Source organism: Gekko japonicus, unplaced genomic scaffold (assembly GCF_001447785.1).
Source record: "Gekko japonicus isolate JY-2015 unplaced genomic scaffold, Gekko_japonicus_V1.1 scaffold5536, whole genome shotgun sequence".
Classification (NCBI taxonomy): domain Eukaryota; kingdom Metazoa; phylum Chordata; class Lepidosauria; order Squamata; family Gekkonidae; genus Gekko; species Gekko japonicus.
In genome coordinates, this window is record NW_015165418.1 from 7 (window position 1) to 14,599 (window position 14,593).

At 41.7% G+C, this 14,593-nt stretch overlaps 1 protein-coding gene across 1 annotated transcript; it reads left to right on the plus strand.

Annotated features, from left to right (window-relative positions):
• Window positions 1-264: 264 nt before the first annotated feature.
• Window positions 265-14,332, plus strand: LOC107109964 (contactin-4-like; the record flags this gene model as incomplete). The annotated part of the gene is made up of 7 exons (XM_015410672.1): window positions 265-335; window positions 2,887-3,121; window positions 4,178-4,293; window positions 5,897-6,083; window positions 7,074-7,186; window positions 11,687-11,855; window positions 14,175-14,332. Coding segments are annotated over 7 exons (992 nt in total), but the record flags the coding sequence as incomplete, so codon positions are not given.
• Window positions 14,333-14,593: the final 261 nt, after the last annotated feature.

Consider the following 14,593-nt stretch of genomic DNA (forward strand, 5'->3'; position numbering starts at 1 on the left):
AACGGGCCTTTTTCCTAGTCTGGTAATATAACAAGCTCTCTTACTTTGCTGCTCAGAAAACTCAGTTTCCCTTACCTAAAATCTTAGCCACCAGATATGGAACCAGTGACCTGAATTCTTATATTTAAAAGTTCAAAGTCATCAAAGAGCTGTGCTATATAAAAAAATAAGCTTAAAAATCTGTTTAAAATAAAATAAAGACAAAGAAGCTCTTCCTGCCTCTGAATACTCACCAGTATTTTTGGCTTCTGTTATACAATACAGTTCCTGAAGTCACCCCAGCTAATGTCAGTGGAGGTGGTGGTACTAAGGCTGAGCTGGTCATAACATGGGAGGTAAGTCACCTACGAATTCGGAGGGAAATGATTTCTCTGTTTTAATATCAAATTGACCATGAGCATCAGGTAGCATTTCAAGTATGCACGCACTGCATCGTCTTATCTCTTAGAGAATGATTGTAATGACTGTAAATTCCAGATCTGAATGGACTATAGCATTGACTATCAGCAAAGAGGAGCAGAAAGACATATTCAGGGGTTTTTTTTGGGGGGGGAGATATCAGGAGTGGAAGAGAATACATATTTATCATTACTGATGCCAATGTAATGTGTAACTAGTAAAGGTAAAGGTTTCCCTTGCTCGAAAGCCAGTCGAATCTGACCCTGGGGTTGCGGTGCTCATCTCTGTTTCCAAGCCGAAGAGCCAGTGCTGTCCAAAGACGTTTCCATGGTCATGTAGCCGGCATGACTAGACGCCGAGGCGCACGGAACGCTGTTACCTTCCCACCAAAGTACCTATTTATCTACTTGCAATTTCTTGCTTTCGAATTGCTAGGTTGGCAGGAGCTGGAACCAGAGACGGGAGCTCACTCCGTCACACGGCACTCCGGTCTCGAACTGCTGAACTACCAACCTTCCAGTCTGCAGTTCAGCATCTTAACCACTGAGCCACCGCAGCTCCAGAATGTGTAACTACCTAGCTAGAAATACAAATAAACACCCAGACTTACTATGCAAGCATACCTTTCAAGACAAACATAATTTTTCCCTGAAGAAATTCTAAATTGTAATGTACAACAAGATCTTGCGCAAGTGTAGATGCATTTAAGATGGTTACAGACAGTATTTGCAACTTGAAAGGGTGATTTTTAAATCTTCATGGAATGGTGAGCGATATAGGGCCATTCTGCCTCATGGGGGCTGGGAGAGGGCTGTGTAGTCCCTGAGATTGTCTGACAATGCTCTGAGAAGTCCTCAACCCAAAAGCCAGTAATTTATACAGAGGCTTCTTATTGGTGCATGTTAGCAATACTTCCCCAGACCCTATTATCTTCTTCTTTTCATCTACAGATAGCCAAAAGCAAACCTCATTTGTTCCCAGAAGATTTAGTGTGAAATGTAATCGCATAATGCAAATGCATTTCTCACTAATGCTTTTGGGACACATGTTATTATAGTTCAGCATTGCCAAACAGAACAACAAAACAGGAGCAATATTTTGTTTTTCAGCACTTGCCTCATTGCCCGGCGTGCTGAATTTCCATCCTTCGTGTGACTAATTGGATTAATGTCCTGCCTTCCACTACTAAAAATAAAAGAAGTGTTAAAAATGAGCCAGTTGCCGAAAACATCATCCATAACTTTAAACCATAATTTGCAAGAAACATAAGAGGCAATTTTTAAGGTGACCACAGTTGCACAAGTTTGGGGATTGTTAAGAAATCCGTAATGAGTGGACAGCCACATTGTCGTTCTGATTGAGGAACGCATAAGCCCCAAACCATTTCCACATATGCTAGGGCATGCTGAACTGGCAGTCTGGAAAAGCACGGAAGTCTGCAGTAAGGATGTTCAGCTTCTTTCCTGAGACTCAAGATGTACAGGATGAGATCACTGCAGCACAGGCACCAATGACCTGGATGTGATGTGTCAGTTTCTGGCATCAGGCAGCATTTGCCTGCTAGTTTGAATTGTGCTTCCGTGCAGATTCACTGCCATACTGTAAAAAAAGAGCAAGAGTCCGGTAGCACCTGAAAGACTAACAAAGTACTGGGGTTCATCACATACTTGAAGTAGGTCATGCCCTTTGCTTCAAAGCTAGCCACTTAGCGTGTCTAGTAAAATGAATACAGGAGAGGAGAATGGGATACTGGTAAAACTCAGAGAGAGTCCTCACAAATCCAGAGTTCTGAACCACATTGAACATAGAAAGTGCCGTCAAGTCACAGCTGACTCATGGCGACCCTGTGGGGTTTTCAAGGCAAGAGACTTCAGAGGTGGTTTGCCATTGCCTGCCTCAGTGTCAGGACCCTGGTGTTCCTTGGTGGTCTCCCATCCAAATACTAGCCAGGGCAGACCCTCCTTAGCTTCCAAGATTGGGGTAGCCTGACTAGAGCCTTTGCTATAACCAGAAAGAGGAACTAGGTGCTGACCCAGAATGAATGTGTGTCTAAAGTTTTTACTGCAGAAAAAGGAAAGGGCATTAAACATATGCATATCTTTTTTGGATCCTAGTCTATACATTTATTGGATTCATTCAGACTCTAGGAACCGCCTTACAGATGGCAGTTAGATGCCTGATTGCTAGCTGTCCATTATGTTTAGAGCTGCGCACGGTTCCTTATTGGACTTGCCCAATTTTAGTATTAGATGCTTTCAGTGGAGAAAACAGACTATAAAAAGCACTCAGAAGTTCTGAAACAAATTAGAACTGAGACATTCAACGCTTTTCAAGTTGAATGTTTATTTCCTTTGCCAGGCATTATGCTTCCAAATTGCACTATGCAGATCCATTACTTTTAGGGACTTAAGCTTTACTGAGCCTCTTTGAAAATCCGTACACATCAGGCTGTTTCTGTGATTTTTCTCTTTTCTCTCCCCATGACAGACAGTTCCCGAAGAGTTACAGAATGGAGGTGGGTTTGGTTATGTCGTAGCCTTCCGTCCTTTTGGTACCGTAAGTTGGATGCAGACTGTAGTAGCTTCTCCCGACGCCTCCAGATACGTCTTTAGGAATGAAAGTTTGCCACCATTCTTCCCCTATGAGGTCAGAGTGGGAGTGTACAACAACAAAGGCGAAGGTTCTTTCAGTCCCGTCACAATTGTCTATTCAGCAGATGAAGGTAATCTAGGCTGTACTGATTCCTGGGATTGTGTTGACGGCCAAGCCTGCTTGTGATTTATAATAAACTGCATGTTTCCAGTCTGAGAATTCAATCTATTGACAGCTCTTAATTGGACATTGTTCAGGATGGCATTGTATTTGACATAACTGAATGCTGCTTAGGACGACATAGTTGTTGATGTTAATTAATTAATTGCATTAACCTAAAGTGTGAGATCTTTCTTTTAAGGAACTCATAATTTTTAGCTGCTTAAGACGGGGGGTTTTCCCCCCAAGATACCACATCAGGATGTTTGAAACATTTTTTTCTTTTGATGTTTAATGACACTGTGTTTATTCTGTGATGAGGCATACATTTATTTAGTAGTATGTTTGTATACTGAGCTTAAATCTCTTCTTAGATATTAGGATTGTAATAGTACAGTTTTATGTTTCCATTAAATAGATGTATGTGTACTGAGATTTACAGTGAAATCCTAAGCAGTGTTACAAAGAGCAGTCCAAAGCAGGCCCACTCAGAAGTAATTCCCATTCTAGTCAACGGGTTAGTTTCAGGAAGGTATTCTTAGAATTTGCAACCCAAGTCAACTGTAGTTAACAGGCTTGGAATGGTGCTTTGCACTGCACTATTAGTGTGAAATGTCCTCTGACCCCAAACTGGTCCTTCTTTTCTCAGTGTAGCAACACATAGTGCAATTATATACATTTGGCAGCAGCATCTTTTTATTAATTATCTCAAGCTGATACTCCATCAAAGTAGAGACACATGGTCCGATTGCAGAGTACAGTTTTCATCTCTGAAGGCATCACTCTGTAATTAAAGAGAAAGAAAAGGCTCTACTTAAGACTCTGTAAACATCTGCCAGTCAGGTTTGGGTACAGTCAACATCTCAAGGAAGAAGATAGCATGATCCGAACCTCTAGCTTGCTTAATGTCACACAGATTCCTAGATCCAAAGTTGAGTACTGAACTGCAAAAAAACACCAGTTGTCTTGATGAAGAACTGTGATCGTAGAAGTGAACCTACAGCTAACCATTACTGCTCCTCTTTAGAACCCACCAGAGCTCCAACCAACGTCATCGCCAGAAGCCTTTCCTCTTCAGAAGTAGAAGTGTTTTGGTCCTTGCTGCCTGAGTCCCAGAGTAAAGGAAGGATACAGGGCTACGAGGTAGGAGCATCAGCGCGAAACAAGCAGTCCTCTTCAACTACCTAATGGCTCCATGGACAATATTAGGACCTTTATTCTAAAACAGACCATTTCCACAGTAGTAGAATTCCCCACATTGAAGTTTTAAAAACTGCTTGTTATGTGAAAGTTTCCTCAGTAGATATTTTCCTCACCAGGCGCAAACCCAAAGTTTTCTCTTCCTCACTCTGCATTTTTGGAACTTGCTAAAACTGGGGATTCTGAAAATGCGGGGTAAGAAGGAGAAAATGTCATGTTTGCACCTGGTGAGGAAAAATCTACTGTGGAAAATTTCACATAACAAGCAGTTTTAAAAATAATGTGGGGAATTTCACTACTGTGGAAATGGTCACAGTATAAGATGCATAATGAATTCCTTTTGCAGATCTGTTACTGAAAACTGCTATTCTTATTGCTCAGAAAAACATAGATGAATACAGTTGGTATCAGTGAGAAGAAGAAGAAGAAGAGAAGAGATTGAATTGATACCCCGCCCTTCACTTGGAGTCTCAGAGCGGCTTACAAACTACTTTCCATTCCCCTCCCCACAACAGACACCCTGTGAGGTGGGTGGGGCTGAGAGAACTCTGACACAAACTGCTCTTTTTCAAGGACAGCTGTGCCAGAGCTTGTGACTGACCCAAGGTCACATCAGCAGGTGCAAGTGGAGGAGTGGGGAATCAAACCCGGTTCTCCCAGATTAGAGTCCGCACACTTAACCACTACACCAAACTGGCTCTCCTTTTAAAAAGGGTGATTATAATTGTCCTCCAGCAGTTTCCAAAAGCTGATAATAGCTTTGTACACCAAAAAAAAAGACGAGAAAAAGAGAAAGCCCTTTCTATGGCCGGGTTCAGACTGGCAGTTTGCCCCGATATACGCGTGTTTCAGAAACGTTCCACAACTGGATTAAATGGGCGTTCACACAGGTACATCTGTCAGGCGTTCCCCACCCATACTCAACTTGTCTTGTAATGCTTCACTCCTGAATTTAAAAGATACCTGGTGAAAGTAGTAGCAAACCCTGGAAAGTGCAATTATCCCATGTCCATCCTGCACCAACAAAGTATGAATGCCAAAAGCTGCATTTTTCTTATGCACATTGGATTGCTAGCTATTGGGGGGGGGGGATTGCAGATCTGCCCTCACAGAGGAGGGAGAGCTTGTATCTGAAGGCGGGCCGGGGGGGGCTTTGCAACTTACCTGGCTGCTTCTTGCTCCTTGTGGCCTGACTGAGAACTGCTGGGAGCAGGGGGTGGGGCTTGTTGCATGTGCCCGCCCCCTGGGCTCCTTACTGCTGGAGCTCCGCTCCTGTGCGCTCTCGCAGGAAATTACCCCTGTGTGTGTGAGTTCTTAAAGCTGATGTTCACTCATGTAGTTTTTAAATAATGGGTGGGAGTGGGGTAGTTAACTGGATGACATTAGGGAAATTATGATTATGATTTCAACAGCCATATGTTTAGGTGCACAAGCATAACACTGGGTGTGCACAAGGTACACCCCTGGAAATTTTTTTAGCTGTTCTGAAATGTAAAGACTGTGGGTGTTAAGTTCAAACAAGAAAATGTATGTTTTATTTGTGCAGGTTAGATACTGGAAACATGACGACAAGGAAGAGCAGGCTGGAAGAATAAGAACCATGACCAACCAGACTTTTGCAAAAATCAGCCACTTGAAGGGGAATGCTTTGTACCACTTGGCTGTCAAGGCTTACAATACAGCAGGGATGGGACCTTCCAGTGCTGTAGTCAACGTAACTACCAAAAAGCCACGTGAGTGTCACTTAAGAAAACAAAGATGGATTGGGTACATAATACTTCAACCTCCCCTTTTATTCCTGCATATTCCCTCCACCCAGGGGACTGGTGGAAATTACTGCCATCTTGGAGTTAGTGTTGTCTTTCTGACTTTTTAAATATTTTAATGTTGTTTTAACTCAATTATATTGATTTCTGATGTAAGCCACCCTGAGCCCTGCTCACAGGGAAGGGCGGCCGATAAATCAATTATAATAAATAAATAATAGGAAACATCTAGGTCACTCTGTGTTATGTTGCTCTAACAGAGTGATTTGCCTCTAGAAGGCAGGCACCAAGCTGGAAAAAGCGGGCTCACTCATCCTTTTTAAGGACCTTTCCAGTAGTTTGATCCTAAGGCCTGCTGTGCCACATGTTTGTTATTTACATATTTATTTATTTTAACTTCTACCATCCCAAAGTCTCTCAAGGTATCCTTATTTAGTCCTGGGTGTGTCACGGTTATGAACCACTGAGCCATGGGATACATAAGATGGAATTGTGAAATCTGATCGTGATCATTCAGATTTACTGATCACATTCTCCACATTCTGTGTAGCTTATGGGCAAAGGGATAGCTTTGGTAGGTATAGATTTAGAATCAGCATTCCAGTTTGGGGATATCCCATTCCTTGGGGTTTTTTAAAACGGCAACATTAAACATTAGTCAAGAGAGAGCAAATGGAAAACTGAGCAGGCCAAGAAAGATAAATGTTTGCCTTTCACTTCAGAGTAGGGCCTTTATCTACAAGTCACCAGTATGGTGAATTGCCATCCAATTACCTTATTCATGTATGCCATGTCAAATCTGTTACTAAACTTGAACACACATTTGTACAGCAGCTCATTAACTTTCCAAACATAAGAGTTCACGGCTCCTGAGGCACTATCAGAGGCAACGCTAGTACTAAAATAAGGAAAGTGATGCTCCCTCATGATATTCAACTTCCTCTCTTTTGAATATAGCACCCAGTCAGCCCCCTGGAAACATCATCTGGAATTCATCAGACTCCAAGATTATTCTGAACTGGGATCAAGTAAAAGCACAGAACAATGAATCCGAAGTGAAAGGATACAAAGTAGGTAACCCATTCATAGGCAGCAAAGAATCCACTTGTTGTCATTCTTGTATGACATTGAACAGTACCATTGTCCTGAATTCACACCACTGGATTCATCCATGTCAATAAAATAGTATACTTATGTTGCCATCCTAAGTACTGGTACTTGGTACTGGTAAATTCTGTTAAAGCTGTTGGCATTTCTTCTTCCCACATGTGTAAAGGGTTGGGTTGATGATATAATAAACCTGGAATATTGTTCCCAGACGATTCTAATGCATCGCAGCACCATTCAGACCTTTTTTTTTTTTTAATTTTTTTTTAATTTATTTTTTCAATTTTTAACAATTCTAACACTTCAAACAGTGAACAATTAATTTTCCAATTACATTCACATCCTGTAAATAGTTCCTGCGTATGTACAACGTTATAACATGTTCAAAGAATTACAATACATTACTCAACACACTTCCGAATATGATTTCAGTAGAAAGATAACAGACTTAGCGTAAACTTGATAGGAACATTAGGAAGCATCCCGAACTATTGGAGCGTTAAGAAAGGGAAGAAAGAAAAGGAAATATTAGAGCTAGTGGAGATGATATAAGTAAGTAAGTATGAGAATTTGCGGAACTGGACATTGCATTAATCTTATATCCATTTGTGATATTGAGACCAATCAGATGAGATGAATTGTTTTTGTGACAGATAATCTAGCACTGGGTACCATTTCTCTATGAAATTAGACTTTATTGGGTTTTGTGACATGCAATTTAGTTTGTTGGAGACTGCATCCATTAAGTAATGAGTCCAAAGTTTCTTATACCATATTTCTACTGAGGGTGCCTCTTTCTCCTTCCAGTACAATGCTATTGCTGTTTTGGCTGCATCTAGAAGGACTTCTATTGTGCGTCTATGTACCCTTGAATTCAAATTTTCAGGCCAGATATTCAAAAACAAAATTTCCGGTTTTAGTGGAATTTGGACTGAGGTGATGTCTTGTATCACGTTTAGTATTTCTTGCCAGAATTTCTTAATTTTATCACACTGCCACCAACAATGCGCATAACTTCCTGTTTGGTTACACCCCTTCCAACACAATGGTGATAGGGTCGGAGCTATATGGGAAAGTCTGAGTGGAGTGATATACCACCTTGACATTATTTTGAGATTTTGTATTCTGACAGATATTACTTTTGTTTTGAAGCTTGATGAGTTCCATATGCGTTCCCACGTTTCGTCCGTGAGATTTTCTGTAGTGTCTCCTTTCCACGCATTTTGATATGGTAGCTGTTTAGAGCATGATTTTTTAATTAACAGAGAATATATTTTTGAAATAAGGCCTTTGTTTTGTGCATCTGAATCTCTTATCAAGATTTCCATTTCTGTTTGAGCTTGGGACATTGTAGCTTTTATATTTAATTTGTTAAGCAGGTGTCTTAACTGCAAATACAAGTACCATTGTATGGGAGAGCCTAGCTTTCGTTCAAGGTCAAGTTTACTTATGATACCGTTTTTATCAGCTATATCCCCTATCCGAGTAAGGCGTTTAAGTCTCCATTTTGCTGAAAGCATGGAGTCTGATCCAGGTGGAAATGATTTCTGGTTTAGAAACGTGTAGTATCGTGATACTGGGGGCAAAGAATGTCTAGCATGGTTCTTCCAACATTGGAATGCTGGGAGTATGGTTTCAATAGCATTCCTCTCCGTAGCGGAAAGCTTCTCTTTGGCCCAGAGTGCACTATCTAGATACTTTGGAAATATCAAATCATCCCCTATATTCACCCATAGAGGTCTTACAGTAGTGTGTAACATTTTAACCGCTGTAGCTAACAAGATTGCTCTGTGATAAAATGCTATATCCGGGAGAGCAAAGCCCCCTAGATTTTTTGGCCTTCGTAAAATTGAGAAGCTTATTCTAGGTTTCTTTTTATTCCACAAGAAATTTTTTAAAGAAGATTGCCATTTTTTGAGCATCGCATTTGGGATACTAAGAGGGATTGTTCTGAATAAAAAAATAAACTTTGGTAAGATAAAGGATTTAATTAAGTTATATTTTTCAAACCAGTTAAGGTGTAATTTACTCCATTTATTCATCTTTTGAGTTATTTCCGCATGCATAGTCAAGTAATTTAGTGAAAACATTTTAGAGCTATCCAGGCTAATCTTGATACCTAAATATTGCATCTCTGTGGTCGTCCAATTAAACTCAAATGTCTCCCTTATGAAGTTTTCTTCCGTGCTATTTAGATGAATTGGCATCAGTTGTGACTTAGAGTCATTAATCTTTAATCCCGAAAATAAACCAAATTGATTTAAGAGCTCTTGCAGGGCAGGTAGAGACACTATGGGGTTTGTTAAGAAGAGCACCATATCATCTGCAAATAAAGCAATTTTATGTTCCTGTGTGCGTAGTTTGATACCAGCAATGTCCGGATGTGCTCTTATGGCATTGGCCAGTGGCTCAAGCGATAACGCAAATAGGATGGGGGATAATGGACACCCCTGCCGAGTACCACGTAAAAGTGGGATGGGTTTGGAGCACATTCCATTAACTTTAATTCTAGTAATGGGAGAAGCATACAATGTTTTAATAGTAGACAAAAATCTCTGTCCAAACCCCATTGTTTCTAACACAGAAAAAAGATATGGGAACTCAACCGAATCAAACGCCTTTTCCTAAACACATATTGACAACCAGTAGTTCTCTTTGCCAAGTTAGGCAAAATACAGCGGGAGTATTCTAGATCAAACTGCAGTGTCTGTATTTCGCTAGCTGGCATCCTGGGAAATTTGTTACTTGTGCTGTTGAGATATTACTGATGTTTCATGGTTCCATTTGTGGCTGGGGTGGGGGTGGGGAGTCTCTCCCTGTTCCACGGACAGTACTGTGCTTAATTCTGCCAGTGCATTGTGTTGCTGTCTCTGAACACTTTCCCTTCAGAGAGCAGCTGCACTGTTAGTGAAACACTGCCACCAATAACAGTGCACTTTGTGTGTGGGCATTTATCCCCGATGCAGCTGTTGCTGTGCTGCAAGATGAAGTTATCGGATGAGGTTCAAAGCTCAAATTGGAACGGAAAAGGAAAGGATGAGGTTTATGCCTCTTCAGGATGAGGGATTTTTAAAATTATTATTTGGTGAAATCCCCACAAGTGTTTTGAAGCTGGGAAAGGTAAAACTGCCTGAACACCTCTGATTTCACAAAGCCGATGAGAATGAGGGTCAGACTAGACAAGACGGAGGTTACAGATCTACAGTCAACTTTAATAGCTGCATGGGATCCTCATTCAGATCACACCTGCATAATTTACCCAGCCAAAATCACTCCACTCCTAGTTGTCCCTTTAAAGAAAAGGCAGGGTTTTTTAATCCTTTAAAAGGTAAATAACAGCATAGGGGCTGGCTTGAATTAGTGGGAACATATGATAGAAAAGTTAAACATTGGGCCGGAAAATGCGGGGGGGGGGAGCGCGGCTGTTTGCCCCGGAGCAAACTAACGCGCGGCCGCCGGATCACACGTCCTGCTGACGTCCCGTGGTTCAGGGGGAGGTGCTGATCACACGACAATCCTGCGGCGCGGCAAAGAAGCGGCGCAGCGTGATCACAGCAGCAATGGCTCGGCGTCGCTGCCGTGGCAAACAGGGTTGTGTTTTTTTTAAAAAACGAAGTGTGCGCATGCACCGTTGGGTGCTTGTGCGCATCCCGTGGAGACTTGGGGGGGAAAACCTTTTTGCGACAGGACATGGGTGGCCGCCGGATGCCACGAACTACCACCAGAAATGTGATCAGACGCCCGCCCTTGCCCCGCGGTTTCCGGAAACTAGTACCTCGGAGGTACTAGTTTTTTACGCCACATCTTCGGCAGGAAGCCTTGGGTTAGCCACGGGAGCTCTATGCTTCCCAGATGTTGCGGTGTGATCGCGCCTGGAAAATCCGCCTATCTTCCATCTCTGTAGCGTGGCTAATGCTCCGTGTGACCGCAGCCCTTCTTTGCCCTTCTCACGTGTCCTGAATCAGAATCGGGGTCCTCCTGTCCAGTTGTAATTTAGCTTCCACAGATTGATTGAGGTTTGTGATCTTCATCTCATCTTGCGTAATCCTTGGAGGAAAAGCTTTAAAAAAGGAAAGTTAAGTATGTGTGGTGTCTCCTAATCTCATACACTGCTTAGGTACAGCAAGCCCAGAGCCACATGGCTTCTGGAATATCAGGACACAGATTTTCTTTGGGAAATGTGAGGGTTGCTCAACTATTATTATAGCATTAGAAACAGAGGCCATTTCCAAGGGTATTCTTAGTCTTTCCTCCTTTTATCTTTCTCCTTTCCTCAGTTGGTAAGTGAGATCTAGTGTCAGGATTTACATTTTAAACAAATTAAGTTTCCTGATCTTTAGGAAAGGCTGAAGGCAAATCAAGGATGCAGTTTAACTCTGAGACACCTCCTTGTTCTTACATTAATGGCTAGTTCAGTGATTGTCTCTCTTCGCTTCTTTCTCTGCCTTTGCAATGTCTTCTAGGTTTTATACAGATGGAACAGACAAAGCAGTACATCTGTTATAGAAACAAACAAAACATCTGTGGAGCTCTCGCTGCCTTTTGATGAAGATTACATTGTAGAAATAAAGCCATTTAGTGATGGAGGAGATGGAAATAGCAGTGAACAAATCCGAATTCCAAAGATATCAAGTAAGATCAATATTTTCATATTTTCCTATGGCCATTTGGATTTCATGAGAGTTTCCAGCACAGTTCCAATTAAACTCCAACTGGACCATTTGTCACTGTGCTAGCCTGTGTCCCTCACTCTTGCCAGCTTCCTTTGTACAAAGAGAATTGACAGTTTGATCAAACTCCAGACCATTGTGAAGTCCAAATTTAGGTTCTTTGGTCAGTTGGATTTTCTTCACACAAGCTGAAAATTTAGACCTGGGTTAAACCAAGGTTTAGAATCCCAGCTCATGTGGAGTAACAATCTCCAGTCCACTGAAGCACCTAGTAGTCAAAGACTTCTTACAAATTCGTCCACCAGATTTCCAGTCTTAATTTGTTGTTGAGGCTGAGTGAAATAGCTGGCTGGATCCAACCTGCAGTGCTGAAGAGAAATGGGCTCTCCTTTGGTCCTGCACAAGTGAAGAAAACTCAGCAGACCTTAGTCTACACTAATACAAGAGCAAGAGTGGAAGAACATGCCGTAGAGTCTCAACCACAAGGGTGTTTCAGGCAAGAGAGAACCAGAGGTTTGCTCTTGCCTTCCTCTGCATGGCAGCCCCAGTCTTCCTTGGTTGTCTCTCATCCAAGTACTGACCGTGGCCAACAAGCTCAGGTTAGCTGGACTATTCACGCTGCTCAGAAAAAGAACAAGGGGAGTGATTTAACCCAGTTCCCCCTGTGAAGTGCAGCTCCTCTTGCCACATGCCATTCTGCCTATAAGTGGTTTGTAGCCTTGCCATCCAATAGTCTTATAGTTGTAAGAGCTCTGCAGATAGCAGAAATATGAAAGAAAGAATAATGGAATTACTCTGTCTGAGTACATCTTTATGCAAGTGGCCGCTGCTGGTGTGACCTTGGGTCAGTTACAAGTTCTTCCAGAGTTGTTCTGTCAAGAGCAGTCCTCAAAAGAGCTCTCTCAGCCCCACCTACCTCACAGGGTGTCTGTTGTGGGGAGGGGACAGGAAGGAGATTGTAAACCCCTCTGAGACTCCTTCGGGCAGTGAAGTGTGGGGTATACATCCAATCTCTTCTTCTTCTTCTTCCTTCCTCCACTTAAGTGAATAGGGAAGTTTGTTTGTGCAGTAACTCTTTGTTCTGGCATACGGGTGGAGGACTGTAGAGGAGGTATCCTGAGGGGTTTGTTTCTTCTTATAATACAAAGGTATTTTACAAAAAAAAATGCATTATAGAAAGTTTTTCAATGAAGGAGCCTTGTTAATTTGAAGCATGAATATTGTTTGTTCGTGTTTTTTTAAATAATCTATTTATTAATTTTCAAAACAAAACAACAACAAAAAAAGAAATACAAGTACATAATTTTAGGCACATCTACAAAATCATAATAAATTCATTAATCTCTTATATCTGATGTTATTCCAATGAAGTTACATATCGCGCATTTCATACCTTTTTTACTCCTGTATTATATTTATGAAATTTTCCAAATTATCTAACACGGAGCCAAAAACAAAAGACTTAGACATTTAATTATCCCCATATCTGCCACTTATTTTTTATATTAATCACCATCTTAACTTCTATTAATATTGTTTGTTCATGTTGATGGGCATTGCCTTGCTGTCTGAAAAGCAGGTTGGCATGGTGGCCAGGAGCGCCTTCTGTCAGCTGCATCTGATTCACCCGCTCTCTCATTACCTAGACTCAGCTCATGTGGCCACGCAGATCCTAGCTTCTGTAACCTCACAGCTGAATTACTGCAACACGCTCTCTGTGGGGCTGCCCTTGAAGACAGCCCGGAAACTACAACTGGTCCAGAATGTGGCAGCCCAATTGTTGTTCAGCTAGCCTCCGGAAACATATGCTGCCCATTTTGAAACGGTGACACTGGTTGCCAGTCTGTTTCCAAGTTCAGTTCAAGGTGCTGATTATGACCTTGAAAGCCTTTCATGACCCAGAAAACCACATATTTGAAGGACTGTCTCCTTCTTATGTCCCTGTGCACCAGCTACAGTCATCAGGCAGCCATCTCCTGTCTATCCCACTACTTAGGGTGGCCCATCTGGCATCAAGCAGAGCCCAGGCCTTCTCCATCATGGCTCCAGCTCTGTGGAATGTGCTCCCTGAAGGGGGGGGTCCATGGAGATTTTCAGGAAGGGTTGTGAGGCCTGCCTATTTGCCAGGGTTTTTGAGGGAGTTTAAATGGCAGGCATCTTTGGGTGGGGGATCTGTGGCTTGCTATTTTATCTTTGGTATTTAGCTGGGGATGTTTGAATTAATAAATGTATATGAAGCTACAATATATTGAACCTCTTGCTTTTCCCCCCCTTCTCACAGATGCATACGCCAGAGGGTCGGGCGCTTCTACTTCAAATGCTTGTACATTGTCAGCCATCAGCACAATAATGATTTCCCTCACAGCTAGATCAAGTTTATGACAAAAATTATCTGAAGGACTTCCTGTTTATAATATAAGCAACATTTAGCTAGTTGTTTTGAAGACACCCAGTACTAAGTAATATTGTTGTTCAAGTACATCTTACTACTGGAAAGAAAATGTTTTATGCTTCTCTAGGAATGGCATTATACAGTACTTCCTCAAAGCAAATATAGCTTTGTCTGAAGTTTCCTTGGAAACTCTGCAATGCACTGAAAACATCTGTAATATGATGTTACCAAAGCAGTTTACATATGTCCTTATATGCATATTTTTTATTATATATTTAGTGTTTTATAGACTTTTTTAAAGTTAACAT